General features: G+C 44.0%; 1 protein-coding gene and 1 long non-coding RNA gene across 4 annotated transcripts in view; one reads left to right on the plus strand and one right to left on the minus strand.

Annotated features, from left to right (window-relative positions):
- zeb2a (zinc finger E-box binding homeobox 2a) overlaps positions 1–12,145 on the minus strand; it is a 47,638-nt gene extending 35,493 nt beyond the window's left edge. Inside the window, exons 1-2 of one of the 3 annotated variants that reach the window (XM_020456516.2) lie at positions 11,909–12,145; positions 10,131–10,295 (exon numbers count right to left, since the gene is read on the minus strand). In XM_020456516.2, coding sequence (XP_020312105.1) covers positions 10,131–10,203 — 73 coding nt within the window. In that variant the 5' untranslated portion in view covers positions 10,204–10,295; positions 11,909–12,145. Of the gene's footprint in view, positions 1–10,130; positions 10,296–10,653; positions 11,221–11,908 lie in introns of those variants that run through there. The other 2 variants (XM_020456532.2, XM_020456525.2) reach the window with 2 other exon arrangements.
- A 61-nt stretch (positions 12,146–12,206) lies between these two features.
- Positions 12,207–22,924, plus strand: part of LOC109867395 (uncharacterized) — a 63,566-nt gene continuing 52,848 nt past the window's right edge. The window contains exon 1 of the long non-coding RNA XR_002251797.2: positions 12,207–13,076. This is a non-coding gene — a long non-coding RNA (uncharacterized LOC109867395). The remainder of the gene's footprint in view (positions 13,077–22,924) is intronic.

Consider the following 22,924-nt stretch of genomic DNA (forward strand, 5'->3'; position numbering starts at 1 on the left):
TTAATGAGTCAAGTCCAAACCATTACAGATAGAACCATCACACAATGGAGAAAAACTGTTAGATTTACTGCCCATTTCACTGCATAAGCACGCTATTGGAACAAACAGATCTTATAAAGTTATCGTTGCCTTTTGAGGGCTACTCTCACAACAGGGGAACAATCGCCTTTTTACAAGGTGTTTGTCACGTTGTAAATAAAATGGTACTTTGCAATCGTGCAGATATAGATCAGAGTTCGAAATAGATCAGATAACACTGTGTTTTAAAATGTATCTACTAAACACCTCTTGTCCATTTAGGAAAAATTAGCAACCTTTAAATTGGGGACTACAGGAGGAGAATGAAATGGCTGTCACCCTAGCACCCACTCGGGGGGGGGGGGGGGGGGGGGGGGGGGGGGGGGGTATAGTACTCGGCTGTAGTACTAACCTTTTCAGCTCTGTCACAGCTTTGATGCTTGACAGGACCCACAAAAGCACCTGCCCCATCCCCGGAGTGTTCGTTCAGCACCCCCCTCTCATTTTCTGTGACCTGGCCAGCATTCCTCACCATCAGGGGGTCCTTCCCATGGCTACCTTTACCCAGTCACCCCAAACCCCCCCCCCGAGCTCTCATACAACCCACCCAGCCCTCGTAATCCCACTGCAAACACGGTTAGGCCTGCGCAAATGCAACGCGCGAGACTTCTCAGGCCTCAGCTAAAGGTGCACAACTGATTAGGCCCCATTGCGTGGGAACTTTGGAGAGAATCTGTGAAAGAAAAACTCATTGAAATGCATATGGGGACTTTCCCAAAAACCTGGCCTGTGAAGTGTCATTTTGTGAGAGAGAGATTTCATGGTTGACAGGTCTGTGAAACAAGCGATGTAGGTTTTCGACTAATGATGATAAAAAAAACGACAATATTTATGTTTTTCTTATAAATGTTTAAAATATATGACCAATGGCAACTAAAAAGGTTTTATAAACAGAGGAAATGGAAGTCATACCAAAAAAATAGCTCCTAATAATTACCTCTCATAGCAACAACAATGTCTGGCAAAGTTTGAGAGAGGACTTAAAAAAACGCACTATAATTTTCTGATGTAATGAATATGACCCTGCTAGAGTGCTGCGTTGCACCAGCCCAACCCAAACAGTGACAACACTTATATCCACACAGACAATGTCATCCCAGCACCCCTCCTTTCCTTTGTTCCCGGCTTAACAAAACTCAGCCGTCACGCCGTTTTAGCTCAATAAAGACCGTGGACAGCCGTAACCCCATCAGGCCCTGCTTGTCATATGCAAACCTGCGTGTGTGTGTGTGTGTGTGTGCGTGTGCGTGTGCGTGTGTGTGTGTGTGTGTGTGTGTGTGTGTGTGTGTGTGTGTGTGTGTGTGTGCGTGCGTGAGAGGGAGGGAGAGAGAGAGAGAGAGAGAGAGAGAGAGAGAGAGAGAGAGAGAGAGAGACAGACAGACAATGTGTGAGGGCAAGAAAAAATCAAAGAAAGAGATTGGTAATGTGTGGTTGATGCAATTGTGCCATGCTTAATCTGTGAATGTGGTTTGTTTGAACAGATGCTTAATGTCAGAACTTGACATTGAGAGAACGCGAGATAAAGACAAACAAACTGCTGAAGGGGACAGCCAAGCTTAACATTGAAAGGTGTTTCTCATTGACCGGTGAAAAAGATTATGCTGGACCTGGCTATTATGTCAGACTCCATTTTATTATGTCAGACTCCATCTACCTATAAGACCACTTCCCTGTTCCTGTCTTGTTCAGGATGGTTCAAACTCCCTCTGTGCCTTTTTGTTGTTCACGAAAAAGATGAGCATTCAAGGGGAGGAGCTTTGCATGTGTAACAACAAGAAACTCTCCCCCTTCCTACCCAGTACACCCCACCCTCCTCTACCTCCTATCCCCGCCCAGCACTACAGTCGCTTGTCAGAGCAAAGCACTAATTGCCAACATGCCAGGCTGCCACCATAATACAAACGGGGGGTGCATTAAGCGTGGCTCGCTCATTTGCGAGGAGGACGGCTGAGAAGGTGCCGCACATGAATATTTCATTAAGTCTAATTGCACAGGATCACTCCTTTATGGTAAAACCAGAGTGAATGCAAGTCATTAGGAGTGCAGCCCCCTGTACTGTAAAACTCCAAACGCAACATCACATTAAGATGCCCTGTGATTTGTCTGCTTAGAGGGTACGATAAGACGTGCCATCTGGATGAGTGGCACACACATGGCACTGCCAAGTCTCTTTAGTATACTATACACACACCACCCCAGTGATGGAAGAGAGAAGCACACCTGCAAGCATTTCCCTCGGATGAATGACGCCGGAAATGACACACAGAATCAAAGATGTTGATCTGAAACTCTCACGCAACTGTCCCTTTTACAAAACTTCTCCCTCATCACCTCTGAAGCCATAGCTCCCAACCATACGGCAAACTTTGACAGGAATGCCCGTTCCTATACCCCTGAGTGGTTGGACGAACACTAGGAAGGGAATCATTTAGCCGTGGAATGTAAGGACAGGACATCCCCCTCAGATAAGACACGGGCAGCCTACGCCTGAGGTTGTGACTGAGCAGCTCAGAGTACGGAACTATCAGGAGGGAGGCCCACCATAGGGGCTGAGGCTCAACTCAGGCCTGGCTTCCATGAGTGATGAACTTCCTCATTACTTTAATTGCTAGATCTGTGACCAGGAAGTTGTGTCCTTTCATCCCTGACTGGAACCCCTGCTGATGTACCCTGAGGAGCACTACAGACGACCCAATAGGAGGACAGGACAGTGAACTGGTAGTTTTAACCTAACGCACAGAGAGAGAGGACCGGTGCATGGGAAACAAAGGCTGTCTCCAAACCAAGACAGGACACGAGAGTGGATCCGAACAACGGGAAGAGGAGAGGAGGCGCTGGCTGGAGCCTTTCTGGCTGTCACAAGAGGGGGTTTGGGAAAGGAGGGTAAGGATGGAGGGAGCAGGATGGAGGGTGGATGCTGTCACCATGACTAATCCCTTCACCCAGTTGGCTATGTTTGTTACCTGGGGAGGTGTCTGGGTGACATTTGGTAGTGACAGTGCCGGGAACGGCTACGGCTCAGAGGAGCCTCTGCCCCAGTCAGAGCCTATTTAAGGATCACATCACATCTACCCATCCTGATGTCTGCCCTTCCACCTCATAGTGGTGGACAACACTACCCAAAAGCTGATCATCAACGGGATTCAAGTGCATTTTGTTGTTGTTGTTTCTAACCCGGTTGCTGTCATGTAAATGGCCAGATATGTTTGAGTGGTGAGGTTAATCACCTTCCCACTACTCACGGCAGATATAGGTTGAAAGAACGTTTAGAAAACAACACAAATGTAATTACAGTGATGTCAGTCTTTGAGATCTTTCCGTTGCTATAGTAGTAGGGGTCCTAAAGCATACAGATCTAGTTCAGAAGAGGGCTAACAGGGAGGACTGGAGAGAGACAGAGACTAATCTCCAAAATCAATCTATTTCTATTACTTCTACACAGAACAGTTGATCTTTATCACCGAAAACACGCCACAGGGGATATACATCAGATACCACAAGCCAGATTCAACCAATGTGTCTACTTCCAAGAGAGAACTTTCCCACTCAGGTGACGACAGTACAGCGGGCCAGAGACCCCGTATGTAAGCTTTAAGTCCTGGTTGTGTAGATCTGACCGGAGCACTCTCTGACAGACAAACAGAACTCTCTGTGGGAGGCATTCACCCGTATGGGAGAGGTCTGGACCCACAGATGTCATGACACCTTAATCCACCGATCCGTTATTGATTGTTCCATGTGTGTGACCTTGCCCCGGGTGCTGCACCACACCGCGCCAATCAAGCCCACATATCCGTGTGAGGGATGCCGCATACGTGTGTCTGAAAATGTTGTCGTCTGGCTCAAACATGTTCAGTCGATATGTATACAGGCCTCGATCAGCGAGCACCTCATGCTCACTTAAAACAAATGAAGAAAAAACGTCTAAAGCTGCTCCATTTAAAATAACTAGGGAAAATGTGTAATAGTTCAGTAAGGTTATCATACAGAGCTCCCCTCTCCCCATCCCCCCACCCCTGATAGTTGCACTGAACCTTATTTCCATTCATTATCACGGGGACTGTTGTTTCTGTAGCCTGCAGTGACATACCTCATTATTGACCTTGGTAAATCCTAGCTGTTTAGGCTAAAGGCGATGTGGCGCCACAAAATGTCACGGGGGAACTCTGTATTCACTCATGAAGAAAATATGCACATGGTTACAGAGAGAAAAAATACAATAACCCATGTCAGTCACCTTGAAATGCACCAACACTGTCAGGCACACGAATAACCAGCAGAATGTAACGCTTTAGCAGCCTGATTCGTATCCCTCAAAGTCAGTCAGTGCAGTGTGGCCCTATAGTACAAACTGTAGCAAGCAACACTCTCTGTGTCTCCGCCATTCCAGTCAGCAGCGTAGGGAGGCGTACTGTAGGTGTTCTGAAGCTGTCAAAGCGGGCTCTCTGTTCTGAAGACTTTTGTGCTTCTGACACAGTGATGAGCTTTGTTTGTACAGTTAGACGGCTTGGCATTTACAAGCAGGCAGGCAGGGCCCATGCATCTCAAAGAAGTACGGTAAAGAGAATGATGAGTGAGTGGGGGTGGGTGTGGGTGGGCACGGCAGGCAGGCAGGCAGCAGACACACTAATATGTACATGGCCTGTTCCTATTAGTCACCGGTGACGCGAGAGTAACTGCGCCCCCGGTGGCATTCTCTCCTGTCCCCCTCAGTAGTGACAGATGTTAGGAGGACAGGCAGGATAAAGCTGTAGCTGGAGTGGTGGTAGTGCAGGCCGGCTAGGGACGAGAGAGGTGGGAGAAGTGTATAGTGTTGCTGTGGATTAGTAAAGCAGGACTTAGGCTACTCCTCAATAATTCTATAGATCGCTCTCTTTCTCAAGACAGACAGGATACCAGATCATTTCATTAATATGATCAAAACAACATTTAACTTTGATCATACACAAATACAGACCAAACTGTACATCTATAAATAAATCACTGACTTTGGCCATTTGAACTGGGAGTGCATTAATATGGGAGTGTGTATGTTATTGGGTGTTTATAAGTGTGTAGTCGGGAGTCATTGGGGCCAAGTCAAAGAAAAAACACTGGAGCATAGAGGCATCCGGCCAGCCCATCTCTCTGTCTCTGTATGTATAAAGAGTGAGGAGGGGGCAGTGGCTGCATAGAGACTTAACACGGCTCCCCAGGCCACCGGCACACTGGTTAATATAATGTCCCTGCCTCCGCCTGGCTACTTGGTGAAGCATTATCTCTCCTGCACCTCTCGGAACAAAGGCCCCCTTCTTCCCAAAGCAGGCCTGTCTCCTCCCCAATGTCCAAAGGTGTTTGGTGAAGTAAATCTGCCTAAATCCTGCACAGCTTGGGCTGGCAAAGGGAGGGAGGGAGGGAGGGAGGGAGGGAGGGAGGGAGGGAGGGAGGGAGGGAGGGAGGGAGGGAGGGAGGGAGGGAGGGAGGGAGGGAGGGAGGGAGGGAGGGAGGGAGGGAGGGAGGGAGGGAGGGAGGGAGGGAGGGAGTTGAATGAAGGTGAATGAAGATAATCTCCTTTTCTTAACAAAAAATTAGGAATTCATATCACATGGTGTATTTTAAAGTTGCAGCATCCCACCCCCTTTCTCTCTCTCTTGCTCTGTTTCTATTTATCTCTCTCTTTCTGTCTGCCTCTGTGGATGTGTGATTCCTGACCTATGAAGCAGCAGGAGAAAAGAGAAGAGGCCTACCACAATGAAGTTTGTCTCGCTAGACAGCACCGCAAGACAAGTGTTTTGCCTCTGAATTGGGCTTTATGGATCTATTCGGGGTTATATAGTCAGTATTAAGGCCTTGGAGCACAAATCGCAAGCTCTATCTTTTAAATGTACAGAAATATGTATTATGAAGGTAGTTTGTTGTGAGTGGGTGAGGGATGGATGGGGCGGAGTGTGCAATGCAATGCAACACACAATGTGACTAGCACAACCAATCCACAGGGGAAAACAAAAACAAATCCCACCTGCCCCCAACTCTGTCATGCTGATTAAAATGGAATCTGAAAAGTCTCAGGCACTCGCAAGATTTCTTTTACAGCCATAAAACAATCTGTTGCGTTCCCTCCCTCGCAACCATGCTCTCTCTATCCACACCCCTCACCTCTTCCTCTCTCTCCCTTTCCCTTTCCTTCTCTCTATCCTCCCTCTCTCACTTTCTCCCTGCTTACCACTCATCTCTCGCTCTCTATCTCCCTACACCACTCATCCCTCTCTCTCGCTCTCTCCCATTCAGCTGTGAATAGTCCAGGAATGGCATCCCGTAACCCTATCTGTCCACCAGTAGGACCCAGCCCTTGGGCTGAGTGGGAGGGCTATATAGGGCACGTAACCAGGGGAGGCCTGACAAACAGCCGGAGACACCTAAGTTATGTCGCTCAGTCACTACCCACCACCACCTTCTGTCCCTCTTTTCCATAATCGCTCTTTTTCATTCCCCCTCTCACTCTCACTCACTCTCTCGCTGTCTGCTTTCCATTTTTTCCTGAGCTCTTTTCATCTCGGGCTTTGGGATGCTGAATGCGAGAGCGGCCTGGCGGCGGTGAAAGGCCTGAATTGTGATTAAGAATGAGGAGAGGAGCTCCTTTTCTTTGTTCTGCCCTCAGGGGGTGTTTACTGAGGGGGAGGGAGGGGGGAGCAAGGGAGGGAGGGAGGGAGGGGTGCGTAAGACATGGCGGAGCAGATATGAAAGGCATTCAGGTCAGCACTGATGTGAACGAGAGTGGTAATCATACCAAAGGCGTTGTGAAGGACCACCATAGCAGTGCCAGAGAGCTCTCGGACTGAGGATGTGTGTGTGTGTGTGTGTGTGTGTGTGTGTGTGTGTGTGTGTGTGTGTGTGTGTGTGTGTGTGTGTGTGTGTGTGTGTGTGTGTGTGTGTGTGTGTGTGTGTGTGTGTGTGTGTGTGTGTGTGTGTGTGTGTGTGTGTGTGTGTGTGTGTGTGTGTGTGTACATTCACACATGCACATGAACACGTATGAGTGAGCTCATATGCCATTAGCCATAATAAGCTGACAGACACCGAATAAAAGTGAGAGAAAAAATGTCTGGTAAAAATCCAAACACAAACAGGAGGGCATTAGAAAAGGTATCTGTCTCCAGCAACTAGGACAATGGCACGTTTGTGAGAAATGTGGCATGAATGGTACAGCGGGCACCCTGACACTGCTCACTGCTGATGATAGGAGCATTTAAATGAGACACACTTCCAATGACAACCCATTGTCTTGAGACAGTTATGGACCCACTAGCCTACTGGCTACGACAGCTATACAAACCATGCCTTCATTTGAATGTTGTCATAACCCAGAGAGGAACCAATGTATTTAACGTCGTATAACTCTAAGTCGGGGTAGCAAGAGCATAACAGAAGACACTGCTGGGACCTACTCTTCTGATTTAATCAAACAAGGTTTGTGTCCAGTTTATTAGGTATTTGATCATAGGCTAAATTATATTGAAACCCTACACACTTTAGTCCACCAATTTGGTTAATGGCGAGTGGCTTTGAAAGCTGAAATAGTGGCCATTTTCTTTTAAAGAAAAACAGAAAAAGAGACTATTTTAACTTTACTGGCTGGCGAGGTTAAGGGAGCGCTTTTGACAGCTGCGCTCACACAACCGAACGAGCCCTCACAGCTGGATGTGACGTAGGCCTATAGCACCAGAGGGGGGACTGCGAACTGCAACAAAGCTGCGCAGGCTGCGCGTATCGAGTTACACAGGGCCTAATGTGACCTCCCATTGGGACCCGAGAGTGGCAGAGTAGGGGGAGATGTGTGTGGGGAGGGGGGAGAAGAGAAGTATAGGCATAAACACAAGAAACGGTCAAAGTATATATATACATGCAACAGACAATAAGTGGACAATTCCAACAAAGGGTTAATAGCATTTACATAATGATCGCGCATATTTCGAATTAAAATATGAGGATCATGAAAAAAATCTATAATCAAACAAAAACACACCACCTCACAACCTGTATATTCTGGTGCTCCGTTTCTCGATTTGCGATAATAAAATGCATAGGTCAAATAACAAGACCCTTCAGGCCTTATAGATATTCCAAGAGGAATAGTCTACTGCATCGGAGTGAAAGTTGGCCTCAGGCAAAAAGTATATTCAGGCACACATGAGTTGTAGTAGACTTTCAGTCTTATGAATTAAAAGTTGACATTCTGGATAACACACATTTACACCAGAACAAAACTGTGGGCCCACATGTCTTTTTGCTGTTGCCTTAAACCACACAATTAAAAGTCTTACATAGACAATATGGGCCTATCCAGCGGACTGTAAGGCAAACACAAGCATATTCAAAATAACTAATTGCATATGAAGATATAGGCTATAAAATTCGCCCACAAGGAAGAAGCAATCCGCGAAAAATGGTGCGCAAAGATTTCCTCAATAAAATGATCAATAATAAAAGTGAACATCTGGGAGGAGCAACAGTAACAGAAGGCCTCCGTTGTTGAGCCTCTGACGAGACGTAAGCCGGTGAAAAACGCTTCCAAACTATCTAAAGAGGTTGGTTAAATAAATACGTTTACTCTTAAACAAATGTCAACTGGTCAACAATACTTTTTTCGTTATGTTTGCCCATATTGGCTGAATGGTCTTTGAAATTCAATCTATACCATTTCAATTTTAAAATTCACTTCTCATCTTGGTCCTTACAAACACCAAGGTGCAGTTAGAGAGCAGCAATACTTCACTCTATTTGCCTTTGTTGATCAGAAACGTGCTTGCGAGCAGTAAAGACCCTGAACAACCTACTGATTTCACTCAATCAATGAACGAATAAAAACGAATAACCACGAGAAGTCGACTGAAAATTGTTCAAAAAACAATGTCATTTAAATGCAAAGATTTATTTAAAAAATATATGTTTACAATAGCCTACGTCTACGTCTACAGCAAACAAACAAATAAAACAAGACACTGTGATAATTAACACCAAACATGTAATAGCATGTGATATTAAAGTAACAACAAAACCGACTTCAGTTCAACATTGACATTAAATCAAACTTTACATAACACACATGGCTGAAACGTCAAAGGGATGCCCTCCTCGCAAAATCCCTGTCACAACTCCTAGGCTACACAAAACTCAGGAGTTTTTTATATCCCATTTTCTCTGTTGCTTTCCCCATAACATAATCGTTAAAAACGAAAATAAACGTTGTAACACATAACTAAATGCTTAAGTAAGTGTTCGATAATAACAGAAATGCACTCGGATACTTTTGTGTGATACAGTCTGTGAGCTTGCCTATGAGTTGTGTTGCGTTTTAGTGCGGCAGCCTTGTGACGCGCCGCATCAGAACAAACAACAAATGTAACATTCAGAAACTATGACTCTTACGTATAATGACCATTTCAAGACCTTTATCTCCAATTTGACAACCTATAATAACTAATACGTGGTAAGTGTCTGTAAAGACACCAAATCACTTCTGAATGGCAATAATGGCACAACACAACACAATACACACAGCACAACACAATATACACAGCAATGAAACAGCGTTGAATAAACGTGAGATAAAGCCCATTTCCTCCATGATCACACAAACGTTACCAAAACAATGCAATTTCTACATAATCCACAGGTTTTCCCAAAATTTCCAGTTCATAGCCTACGAGAAGCGCTCCTACCCATATAACGGTTTTCCTGCATGTCTGCTAGATAATGGCACTATCTCGCTGAACCGCTATTCGAGCCTCATTCTGAAGTCCCTTCTCACACAGTCCAGACTTTTGATAGTCTACTTTAGTGTTCATAATCTCATTCAAAATAAACATTCAAATGCTTTTCATACTGATTCAATTCAAAACTACAACAACATGTAGGCTACTTTTACGCAGCCTACCCTCTTCACAACGCTTACACTGAATGTAGCCTAATTGCACTGTGGAAGGAGACAGCGCGCGGGATGTCCCGCATATGACTGGTGGCAAAACATACAAATGTTCCCGAACTGTCCTTTTATTTTACTTTGAAAATGTTCTTACCGTTCTTTCTTTGTGGGTTGGATTGTTTTCGCCTCTTACACCGGGGACCCTCCGCCATGATCTCCTGCTTCATTGATAAGACGAGTAGGCTAGGTCAGATGGCATGCGCTCCGCATGGGCTCGGCTCCTTCAATCAGCAGCACACAGGCAGGCTCTGGTTGGTATCTAATAACCAAACAAAACGGCGACAAATGTTGGGACAAGATGACTGTATGGATCCTGTTCAACCACAGGGGCACGACATATAAAAGTTAAAATTCACTCTAAAGTCTTCAATGAAACTCCATATGTGTAAAGAAAGAGTCCAGGAGAGTGATATTGAGTAGGATCGTAGGCTACTGCGTCCGCCGTCGCCTGATCTGTTGATATGTCTCTAATCCGGCAGAGCGTCAATGAACCGAGCAGAAGGAGGAGGACAGACAGACAGGCAGACACATTCGATAGTTTACAAGGATGACTGAAAGCTAAGGCATACATTACCACTAAGGTCGATAATTGTATGAAGTAAAAAAAATAGGTGTACCTTTTTGTTTAAGTTTACTGAACTTTCACATAAACTTGAGCCTTGTTGATGACGTTTAGGGATTGTGACGGCATCCCCTACTGTCAGTCAAAAGCGACTTTGCTGTCATCTCCAAACTGAAATCTATCCCATTGGTTCAGTTTTTAATCACTAAAATGTCAAACTTAACCAAAGACCTATAAGCCATAATATGTTACATCCTTTTCTCGCCCATAGGTCGTCTCAGTCATTTAGAGTTTAGTTTCCCTTTTTGCAAGCTATGTTTATGAGTGTTAATATTCTGTAAAAAGCCAATCATTTTGATAGGCCATTCATGATAAAGATTCAGCAAGAATAAAACGTGCTAAATTGTGCAATCTTAAAATGTGGGGAAATAGACAAACTTCCCTTTTATAATAAATTAATGTTAAGATGTATTTCATCTACCATCCAAACTGATTGATAAAAATGAGAATCAGCCTGATCATGGCCCACATTCAAATGTTGTGTAAAATGTAGGGACGTGGTGTTAGTGGAGTTTGTATTAAAACGGTAGCGAAGCGAAGGAGAAAACAAACACACACACAGTCACCAACATTTACACGACAACACACGGAATAGGCTACTGCCCCACATGGAAAAGCTTTATATTGTACATTTACGAGGAAAATCAACTGAAGTAGAATGGTTGAAACACAGCCCAGACGAGGATCTCCTAGTTTAAAGATTTAAATGTAGAAATGTTGCCACCGCATCGCATTTTTTTTCACAAGGCTTTGGCATTTGCACCAGTAGTGAACACACACAATAGTGCGGATGTCTGTGGTCACTGCACAAACCCCAGCTACGCAGAATAGGAGATGTTCACATTTGGAATGTGGATTAAAAAAACTATGTTGCTCCATCTAATAGAAGGCTATACATAAAATGTACAAATAAGATGGATGGCAAACCAACGGGAATAGCCTACGTCCGTTTCCTACCAAAAGGAATAGGAACGAATAACATCGAATACATTTCGATTCCCCGGAAAGGACACCGGGAATATGATAGCATCAGAGTACAGTTGACCCAGGTACCTACAGCGCTCTACCCACTCCTGGAGCAGCACGGACCTTTCTCACCTGCTCAGGTAAGTGGTCCAACTTTTATAATTGCGCAACAGCGCACGGATACCTGAGGTACCTGCATGCCATAGCTACCTCAACCACATAGATGTTGAAGTTTCACAGTCATAAACTGATGTAAAAATGACAATGTGGTAAAATACACCTACCAGAGTGTCAGTGTGATCCTTCAAACAGCTGGTTAGAAGACAGAACGTCAAAGAGAAATGGTAAAGTGGTGCGTCGTGGATCCAAAGAAAATAACTGGGAATAAGCCTTGAAAATAGCTTGACGAGGGACCGTTATTCCTGATGGGCAGGTTAGGACTGATCTCTTTCAGCCACTTCACGAAACAGACCTGGGGACGCGCACTGACGTGTTACGCCTCTTCTAATGACATTTTTTCGCTCTCTTTCTTTTCCTGCAATGTAGAAGGCGCCGGACCCCTTAACACGCCACCTATCTTCACGCGGAGGGATAATTGAGGAGTATGTGTGTGAGCGTCGTTTGGAGAAGAACGTGATCAAGTTGTTGTCTCCCTTGAGATTACATTTATCATTTGTAGGCTATGCTTTGAGTCAAAGGTTAGAGGAATTACCTACGAAGCAGACTTCCAATAGCGACATCACAAATTAAATAAAACAGCAATGTAATTGCAGTGAGAGAGAATATCTTTATAATTCGGCGATAAGCACTGTCCATACTGGCATATGAGTAAAATCTGTGAAAGGAGAGCCGAAGTACCTGATTGGAGCGCACAGGTAGTTTACCTGTACATATAGTTCCCTTCATGCGTGTATCCAGAGGCACAACAGCGGATAGGTAGCCGACCTCTGCCTTTTTATCTTGACTTAGTGACTGTATATTCTCATTGAAAATCCTTCTGTGCCATTCCGCATTGTATTTATTGTACAAAAACGAAAGGGGGAAGATGCAGACATATTTTTCTACCGGGCTCTCACTGGCATTAACTAAACACGCTGCGGCAAAGGCGTAATTTACAACCTGCAAATATGCATATCATACTATATAGGGATATTTTTGATTATGTTTCATGTTTATCATAGTTATAAAAAAATAAAAAATAAATCATCATCACTTGTAGGCTCCAGTCAGTCATGTGCAGCGGAGAGTAACTAACACACATGGTTTGTGGTTGGTAAAGTAGGCTATTCCCCTCCCTTCTCGGTATCTATTTATTTTCTGGATGGATGGATGATAAGTTCACAAATGGATGGAAGCGGCTATATGATGAACCCACTCAAAGCCATTTGGATTTGAATGGAGCTCATACGAAACCAGGAATATGGAAACTTGATCAAGATGGCAGGTTATCAGGTAATTTTGAGATCTATGGTTATTTTTAAGTTATTAACAATAATAACGTTATATTTATTATTATTATTATTGGGCTATTAACTATTATTATTATCATCTTAATCAAATGTCATAAGCATATATATATATATATATATATATATATATATATTGGGGACAATTTTTGCCAAGGCCTCACGACATCACAATAAGTCTAAAATTGATAAAAGTATAGTATAGTTTCTAATACGTTTGTAAATAGGCCCTATCTAGAGGTGCATAGAGGTGAGGTGCAAACAGTTGCGCCCAGTAACTCCCCCTTTTTTTTGTCTCTACGTCTGTTAAAATGGCATGAAATGAGATTACAGACTTCGATACCGGAGTGCTTTGGGCATTAAGAAATCCACTGTCAGTGGGGCATCTTCTCTTCTTGTGTAGAGCAAGAACAACGTTTTATGACCAAAGTATGTTCCATAATGAGTCCTCCAATTAGCATTTGATCATGTAGAATAGCATATAGGCCTACTCCCATTATCAAAATGACATTTCCACTAACATGGTTGATTTTGAAAATGGACAAACATATTTATTTTAAAACCATAATCTCCTTATTGGGATTTTTTTTTTCAGTGTTAAAAAATTTATCATTTTATTAAAATGTTTTTTTTTGTGACCTTTGAAAGTACATTTAATGGCTAAGTTTTGTCACTCATAGCATACTGCTTTTGGGAAGAAAATAACAAACATATATTTTATAATATGAGACTTGTAGCTGCATAAAGCTGAATTGCTGTCTGTGGCTTATTTGGAGTGTCTGATAAGTCTTTATGTAGAACCACCTGAAGTTCTAGGAAAAATAAAAGGGAAATGAGAGCCTCAGTCACCCCACGAACCTGAGGAAAGGTTTGTCATACCCTGACCATGTGAGCTGCCACACACAGACACACGCACACGCACACACACACACACACACACACACACACACACACACACACACACACACACACACACACACACACACACACACACACACACACACACACACACACACACACACACACAGAGGGAAATAGATAGAAACCTAATGTTGCTCAAGAGGTCTTATTGCAACATGGGAGAGATACAGTTGAGGGGGAAGATTAGAGTCAAATGGATGTCATTGACATTAATAGGTGAAAGAGGGATCTGGAAAGTGTATGTGTTGAGCAACTGAGAATCATGTCCACTAATCATTCCTCTTTTTTTACAGGCCGATATGAAACAGCAAGGGTGACTTACAGTTAATGTCCTAGCAACATTGATATTTAAATTCCACAATACAAAACAATATAGGAGAAAATACATTGTTACACTCACCTCAGTTCAGCCTGTTAAAGAAGCTGTTGTCATTTATTTATTCTCACGTGTTTAAGCTGTCACTCTGATTTTGCTAAATGATGTGGTATAAACTCTACTGTTTTGTATTTTAGCATTCTGGATGTATTTCATGAAGTGAAGATGTTCAGTCATTTGCAGTACGGTTATCACTATGTAAATTGGTTGAACTTGTCACGTCAAAATGCCAGCTAGACATTGAGCACCCACAAGGCTGTTCTCTCTGATGTGGTTCAGCATCGGAATGTTGTCCACTGGCATCCAACAGCAAACAACTTCCATCAACGACACAACAAATGTTGTCTGATAAACTGCTAGATAAACTAGCTGTGGTTCACTCAGCAACTATCATTATTGAAGTCATTGGCCAATGAATTCTTATGTGATAGTGGTTTTATATGGACATGACGGCCTCAATAGTCCTTTGGACCTCCCCCCTTCCCCATAATAAATGTATTATTGTCACATACACTGGATAGATGCAGTGAAATGTGTTGTTTTACAGGATCAGCCATAGCAGTACAGCTCCCCTGGAGCAAATTATGGGGTTAAGTTCCTTCCTTAAGGGCACATCAACAAATTTTTCACCTTATCTGCTCGAGTATTTGAACCAGTGACCTTTCGGTTACTGGCCCAACGCTCTAAGCGCTAGGCTACCTGCCGCCCATAACCGCCCTTCCTCTTGGCCCCCATGAATGACCTAATCCAGCGTCTGCCGTCAACATAAACACATCACTAATCTGAGTCTATATCTGTGTAATACCAGTGTAAATTGAAAATAGAGGGGTAGAATAAAGACCGGGGGAGAGGAGGAGGGGAGTAAGGGAGGGGGAGAGGGGGTCTAATCCTGGATGTGGGAGGGGCGACAGATTAATATCGAGGCCTGGAAATGAACCAGGTCGGGGAGGGAAAGGTCTTCGGTAGAGAGGATTTAGGACAGGAGATCTCCAATACCTCTCCTAGCATACTGGTGTTGTCTGATCTGAACTGGGAGATACAGACTGCCTCCCTGACCTATATATACTGTACATGTGTCTTGTCTGGCCTAGTGTATATGTTCAAGTGACTTCTCAGAGGCATGGAATACATGGAAGGCTACTTCCTGACCTCCCTCTGGCAGAGGCCAAGTTCAGTCTGACGGTGTTATGCTGTGGGTGGATCTCTGTTTACCTTTTGACCGCCCAGTGATTAAAACATGTGACACACAACCACAAACGGGAGGAGCTTTCACTTAACTCCATGATTCACCACAGTGTTAGTTTACTTCATGGAACCTCGGGATTATATGGTCATGTACCTGGTTAGTTTACACCCTGGTTCACACAATTGTGTTGTTGCATTGTGAAATGTATATATTTGACATTAAAGTCACTAGAATCTATTTTTGTTCAAAACCACTATTTTAGACTGACCATGTTTAATTCTTAAAGGCAATGATAGTTTATACTGTACGAAAACATTGGATTCTAGGATATTGCTATGGTGAATCATAGTTAGTTCTGCCCTGTGCAGTTTTTTTGTCAAGGTAATCAAAATCCCAAGGGGTCAGATAAGCCCAGCTTTTTGTTGTCCCATTCTCCCTCTACCAACCCGGCCATCTCTCCCTGCCCTGCCTGGCCCGTTCATTAAGCCCTGTCTAAACAAGTAGGTGCTTGTGTCTCTACCAGTGTCACAGCAACGTTTGGTTTGATCTCCTGCCAAGCTCGGCATGGTCCATGGACCCTGGCGCCTCCTGTTAGAGGCCTCCTTTTATTTTATAAAAAGGATGGAATGCTGCAGCAATTACAGATGACCAGCATGTTTCAAATACGGGTACATGTTGTCATTTTGCTGAGGCAACTGTGAAACAAATCATTTGAGTTTTTCAGAGAAATTTCGTGACTAGTCGTTCTTTAATCAGATGGAATGGAATGCATCGCTATCTGATAGACTTAAAATGAAATCTTAATTTTTCACAGCCAGGGTTTGTGTACTTGGGTTTTGTGTATCTTAACTTGTTTTTATATATGCCGCAAAGCTCTAAATTCTTGGTGACATTATGCCCTTATTAACTATAGAGGCATAGATCTGTCTCGACTAGAAAGCCCTGTCCTCAGCGATTAGCTGTGGCTTTTCAGTCTCTCGTTACCAAAATGCTGTATTTGTCAAAGCCGGCCTAGGCCGATGGTGGCCTTGAAAAACCTGTCACTGCCCCAAAAGATGAGTTTCTCAATTCGATAAAATATAACTTTATTTATCCCCCCAGGAGCAAGGACCCTTCTTATGACACTAATTCCATGTGTTCTTCATCAAATCTGTTAGGTATTTACAGGTAATTGGTGCATAGTAACTGAATGGGTCTAGTGAGGTTTCCCCTGTCCGTCACAGGTCCCTGTATTCCCTCAACTGCTCTGAATGCTTCTACGCTGCCCTCATGTGTTGAGAAACCCTCAAATATTTTGGGGGATGGCTTACTCTCAATCCCCTGCCTCCCCACCCCTAAATCCTCGCCTCCCATTGCCAGCCCTCACCCTCTCCTAAAGACCCCTCCCTCCACCACTTGCAGCCTCCTCCCCCTGTTCCTCCCTTTTTTCAATTCCTACCTTGCAGTTTAGTGCTGTGTGGAGGATTTAGGCCTTAATTGACAGCCAGATGTGAGGCCCCTGGGGAGCAGGCTGGTGAGCTATGATGCTCTAAGCCTAATGGGAAGTTTTATATGTACGGGAGTGAGGGCCTTGAACTGATTAGTGTAATTCCCCCTAACCTCCCCACCCCCCTCCCCATCATCAACCCCCACCTTCTTTCCTAATACAACATCCCCCACCCCAAAAAACAAATTAAGGTAAGCCGAATGTTACCATCAGAGATTAGTGTACCTTTACAGCCATTACCATCTTCGGATGGCTGTCTGGGCAGTGGTCGGAGGGAGCCATTGGGTCAGTGACTTAAATCACGTGCACAGTGGTGGATAGTGGAGGACATGAAACATAGACTGCAGCACCTGTCAAGATAGGTTATTGCCTAGGTTAGTCTGGCGTGCCTGTGCACACCTGTTACAGTTTCATCATCAAGGAAGCCCCTTTGATCAGTGCCATGTGGTGTCACTCAGACATGCAAAGCAAGTAGGACGCACGCACACATAGGCACGCGCAAACACACACACAAACACACACCTCCCAACAGGGTGGTTATCCACCTTGGCGGTTAATCCTGTCTCCTACACAAGAGTTGGAGCATAAGAGCTGTGAATAGTCTACTGGATTTTTTGTTGTTGCTGTGGCAAGGTATTTGACAGACAGAGAATAGTGATGATAGCTTTGGTTACACTGAGTATGAGCCTGATTCTGAACAGGACAGCTTTTTACTGAATGATTAGGCATGATGCCACCCATGGAAAGTCTCTGAAACACCTGAAACATGAAATTATCTCTTGCCATCATGCAGAAAACCTCTGTCAGGAATTTAAATGGAAGGAGTTAGAAAGAGGTTACCTCCAATTTTTTTTAGCTTTGCCTCAATTTAGGTCCTGACTTTGAAGAATATAGACTATTTGTGAACTACTCTGTGGCTGAAACTCCAAAAGAGGAATAGAAACAGAAAAGAGGAGAGGAAAAAAACACAAACTGAATAAAGTAAGTCAATACATTTGCTCTTGTGGAGTATGAGGCACAGAGGAGTAGGAGCCACAGGCACTAGTCATCTGAAACACACCACCACTTTACCTGAAATACAGAGGTTGATATCAGAGGTTCGTGAGTCTAGACTCAGTCACCATTGACTGGAAGGTATTAATTACCAACGCCCGTCTTAACCACAAATCCTGTTAACCCAGTGTGTAGCGCATTTATTACGCACATGACCTGTGAACTCTGCACATATTGTAAATCAGCCTTAATATTAAGTAATAAACCTACAATACCGAAACTGGATACTGGAACGTTTCTGTCATACTCCAAGTGTCATCTTATTCAAAATGTTTTCAAGAAAATAGGACAGGACACATATAGATATCTAAGTGTCTTAGCAGTTATATCTTCACCAAACTGATGTCACTAAAGCAAGGCCTTATAGGAGGCTGTGAATGGTAATCATACAAGGCGGTGAGACTTGGTCCTGTCAGCTCTACAGTCAGAGTGATGGGCTGTCAGGTCAGGACTAAATATACTCATGGGGCGGTCGCGGTCATTGGCACTTCCTTTTGGCTGTCATGATGCCCTCAGGAGTTCTGTTAAAGAGTGCTGGATCTTGACAGAACAGACAGAACAGAAACTGTGGGTAGGAAAGTGTAGTGTGTGTGTGTGTGTGTGTGTGTGTGTGTGTGTGTGTGTGTGTGTGTGTGTGTGTGTGTGTGTGTGTGTGTGTGTGTGTGTGTGTGTGTGTGTGTGTGTGTGCGAGTGTCAGTGTGTGTGCGAGTGTCAGTGTGTGTGTGTGCGTGTCTCACACTGTGTCAGTGAGTCTTTATTTGTGGGAGAAACTTTAAAAGCCGGCAAGATGACACACACTTCATATTCAGTAGATATAGGCTTTACTGACCATATAGAACTAACCCCAGTTTCAGCCGCTGCCCTGACAGGCTTTCCCAGCCGCTATATGAACCCTCCAAGGCGAAGGACAGGAAGTGGACAGGGGGAACTAATCTTGGGGAGGAAGCGGTGGGGTGATACCTGAGGAGGAAACCAGGAGGATATGACTGGCTAGTGATTACTGAACACAGAACTGTCAACCCCCACAGATGACACAGAGTGTGTGTGTCTGTGTGTGTGTGTGTTTGTGCGTGCATGTGCGTGTCAGTGACTGTGTGACGGACGGGGTAAGGAGGTAGAGGGTGTTATCGGACAGGCTCGCTCAAGGAGGAAGTGAATGCAAGGCATGATAGTTAGACAAAGTGGGCCATATCAGTAGTGAATGAGGGTGTTGGAATGTAGGGGGCCAGAGTTAAGCAGCTCGGTCTCCGGCCCCCTGTCTGTCCAATCCTCCATGTGAGGCGAAGCATGGGGAATGAGCATGTGTGTGCCTTTCCAAACATCTAAAAGCTGTGTATAAGCCACACATACCATATCATACAAACACTTCCACAGCCCGACACGTAACACTACCAGCACCTGCACAAGCTCAATACACACTGACCTGATTCACAACGGTAACATACATACACACACTACCTCCACCAATAACCTCGAAAGTTCACATCAGATCAGGCATTGATCATACACATGGTTTTACAACACGGAAACACTATTTGAACACTGCACCATCCATGTTCACAGTAAGTCTGACCTGCCATGCTATTGAATGGAGGAAAGGGGGATTTGAGCTGGTTCATCACCTCCTTTCTATAGAATAACATCCAGGCGTTTTTTCTTTAATCGACAAACAGCAGCCACAACAAAAAAGGGTTGACTTTCGATCTGTGTGAGCTGCTGGATGGGAGTGAGTATTCCCCCCAGAGGGAGGATTAGCTGTACCTGTGAAAGGCCTGTCAGGTAGATTCACAGGAAGCCATGATAAGGAGAGGAGTGAGTGGGAGGAGAGGGGGGATAAGCGAGAGGAGCGGAGGAGGAACAGTTCCATTTCTTCTCTGTAATCCAGGCCCTCGCAGGATGCCTGCAGAGCAAGGCTTCCCACCCGTCTGTGTTTTGTGTTATGTCTCCCTTCTGTGGAACGATGGAGGGAAGGAGGAAGAGGGAGATACTATTGAATGTGGCATCTAAAAGGAGGGGAAGATGGCTGAATTTGTGGATTGATGTCTAAAATGTTGCAGAAAATCTTGATCTTTCAAACATAACCTAACTGGACATATTGGGTACATTGATCAATGTTTTTGCACCTTCTTCTGTATACAGTGCATAGCAGTTTGCATCCCTTTTCAGTACATCAAGGAAAGTATAATCAAGGTAGGCCTATAGATTTGTTTAACCACACATTCAAGTACTTGGGAAATTCCGTTTGTAGCTCGGATCAAGTGTCAGAGTGTTTGGATTTAAATAATTCAATAAACTCTGTAAGTTGACCTTTTCCACAGTGACCACAATAAATGCAGCACTTCATGTTTTGGCAGAGGTCGTTACACTCTTGAGCATAAAGGAAGCATGTCCTTACGACAACTGGACGAGGTAACTAATCATAACAGGACACACAGAAGGAGAGCTGGATCTACAATGTGTAGTTTTTTTCAATTCTGTTTTAGTAAATGTACCCGTTGAAGAAATAAGAGGGAGGGAGAGAGATATAGGTGAGCGAGTAAGAGATAGAGAGAGAGAGAGAGAGAGAGAGAGAGAGAGAGAGAGAGAGAGAAAGAGAGAGAGAGAGAGAGAGCGAGAGAGTGGGGAGAAAGGTAGATAGAGACATCCTAAACCTGTGTGTCTGCGTGCAAAAACGAAGGTGAGCAGGTAGTCGACAAGCAGCGTACCACTTAGTGATTAGGAGAAGCCAGTGGTGGGTCATGTTAATGTCAACACTGCTGTCACAGCCCCAGATGTTTACAACCCTCTTCCTGGCAGCTCCCACCTCCCCAGTTCCCTCCCTAGCACCGGTCAACTTAATCCTTCACAAGTCCCTCACTCTCTCTCTCCTCGGCTCCATGTTATGTGTTCTCTTTTCAAATGACCGCCACCCCTCCTCTGTGTAACTGTATTCTCCGTACTGTCTGTCTGTGTCTGAACTTAACAGGGACGGGATAACTCATTTGAGGTAATGATTCCTCTCACTTGTCCAAGACAATACAGCTTCACATTAAAGGTGGCAAATTTCTCTCAAACTGCTAACAATGGTGATGAGCTGTGGCAGATGCTAATGGTAGTACAACATGTTTAATTGGGAGCAGTGTGTAACTACATGCACTACAGAGCCAAGGCCCCCTACTGCATTTGCGTAACCTTGACCCCTGGGTGTAAAACGTATTTCTCCCCTATAATGTCTGAGAAATTACGTGTCAAGAAGTTGTTAAACCTTGAGTCACTGGATTACTGTCCGACGGCCCGGTCTTTTTCAGTCGCTTGGGTTACGTCCCACTTCTTTCGAACTGTCCTAATTGAAAACAGCCGTTTGCAGCAATTTTACAAGCCAGCCATAGAAAGCTTGTTCCTGTGTAGTATGTCCATACAGTGTATTGTATGCACTGCATGAGTACTCTTAGCATTGGTAGGTAGGCTATGGGATAATGACTTGTGGGTCATTCACAATCCTAGTGAGAGACAGCCTACATCTGGTAAGTGTCTTTAGTATCCATGAATCCATCAACATCACAGTACTCATAGGCAGGCAGGTATTAAACACCTGGATGGTGGTGGCTGAGGTGAGTGGCTCCTATTCAAGGAATGGATATTTGTAAAAATGCTGAAATTCAATTAAAACACATGGGCTACAATGTTCCCTCTCCAGGATTGCGGCGCAGAAGAAATATCAGCGTGTGCAGAGAAGCACAAGATTGAACTTCACGCAACGTTTCAGAGTTTTCCCTGTTAACACTATCAACTTTTCCCTTTACTGCGGGAATTGTGATAGAATCAACGCAACGTTAGCCACTTTCAACGGAACATACTGAAACAGAACATACCTAAACCCAAAATATTTCGGTGTAGGCAGAACTTATACGAGTAGAATTATATTGCTTTGACTACAGTAGGATCTATGCCATTCACTTTGAACTGGACTATTTTTACAGCATGAGTGGTCCTGAGTAGAGATCAAAGAGAAAGCTAAATGTAGCGACCTGTGCACATTTGTACTTTTGTTCATATCCATTGCTATTTAGTGAGTTATTTGCCCAGTTATAGATCATTTGTAATAAGAAATGGTGGAGTGATTGCTTCCTACAAGAGCACAAAATGTGTGCATTTCTTGACATCTTTGAAAAGCTAGTCAGGTAAAGAGCTTTTTTTTTGTCTTAAAGGGGCAGTGTTGTATTTTGAGACAGGCTTTAATAAGCAAAGTAGCCAATGGGCAGAGTACACCATAATTTGTCTGATTCTCTTAAATAATGGTATGGGAGTAATTATGCATTTTATTTTGTAAAGTGGTTTCTTGCATCAAACAACACAACAACATTTTCAGACACCTCCTTGTCTGAAGGACAAATGGACAAACAGGTTAATGTCAAGCCCTGCATGTTTTTTTTCCAGAGTATCATGGAATGTAGACCTACATTGAACTCCACACATTGGCTGCTACTGTAGGCTGAATGATCAGCTATTTCCAAGTTAAATGTTATGGGACGCATTTTCTCCATTATTTCTGATAACCATAGTAGCCTACTAGCCCACTGTTAAAACTAACTTAAATCGTGTACAGCCTCAGTGTTCTAAAAAAAAATCTAGGGAACATTGATGGAGGCTGCTACTGAGAGTTGTATTGACACAGACGATAACCATTCTCTCCATGAAAACCAGGTCCTCCTGGAAACCGTCTCAGACCCACACAGGCATAAAGCAACACATGATATCACCAGGCATTGGCCTGGTCTATACTGTAGGTGGTAGATCTCTGAGAGAGTAAGATTACCAGCTATCACAGGTCAG

Source organism: Oncorhynchus kisutch, linkage group LG2, assembly GCF_002021735.2.
Source record: "Oncorhynchus kisutch isolate 150728-3 linkage group LG2, Okis_V2, whole genome shotgun sequence".
Classification (NCBI taxonomy): Eukaryota; Metazoa; Chordata; class Actinopteri; order Salmoniformes; family Salmonidae; genus Oncorhynchus; species Oncorhynchus kisutch.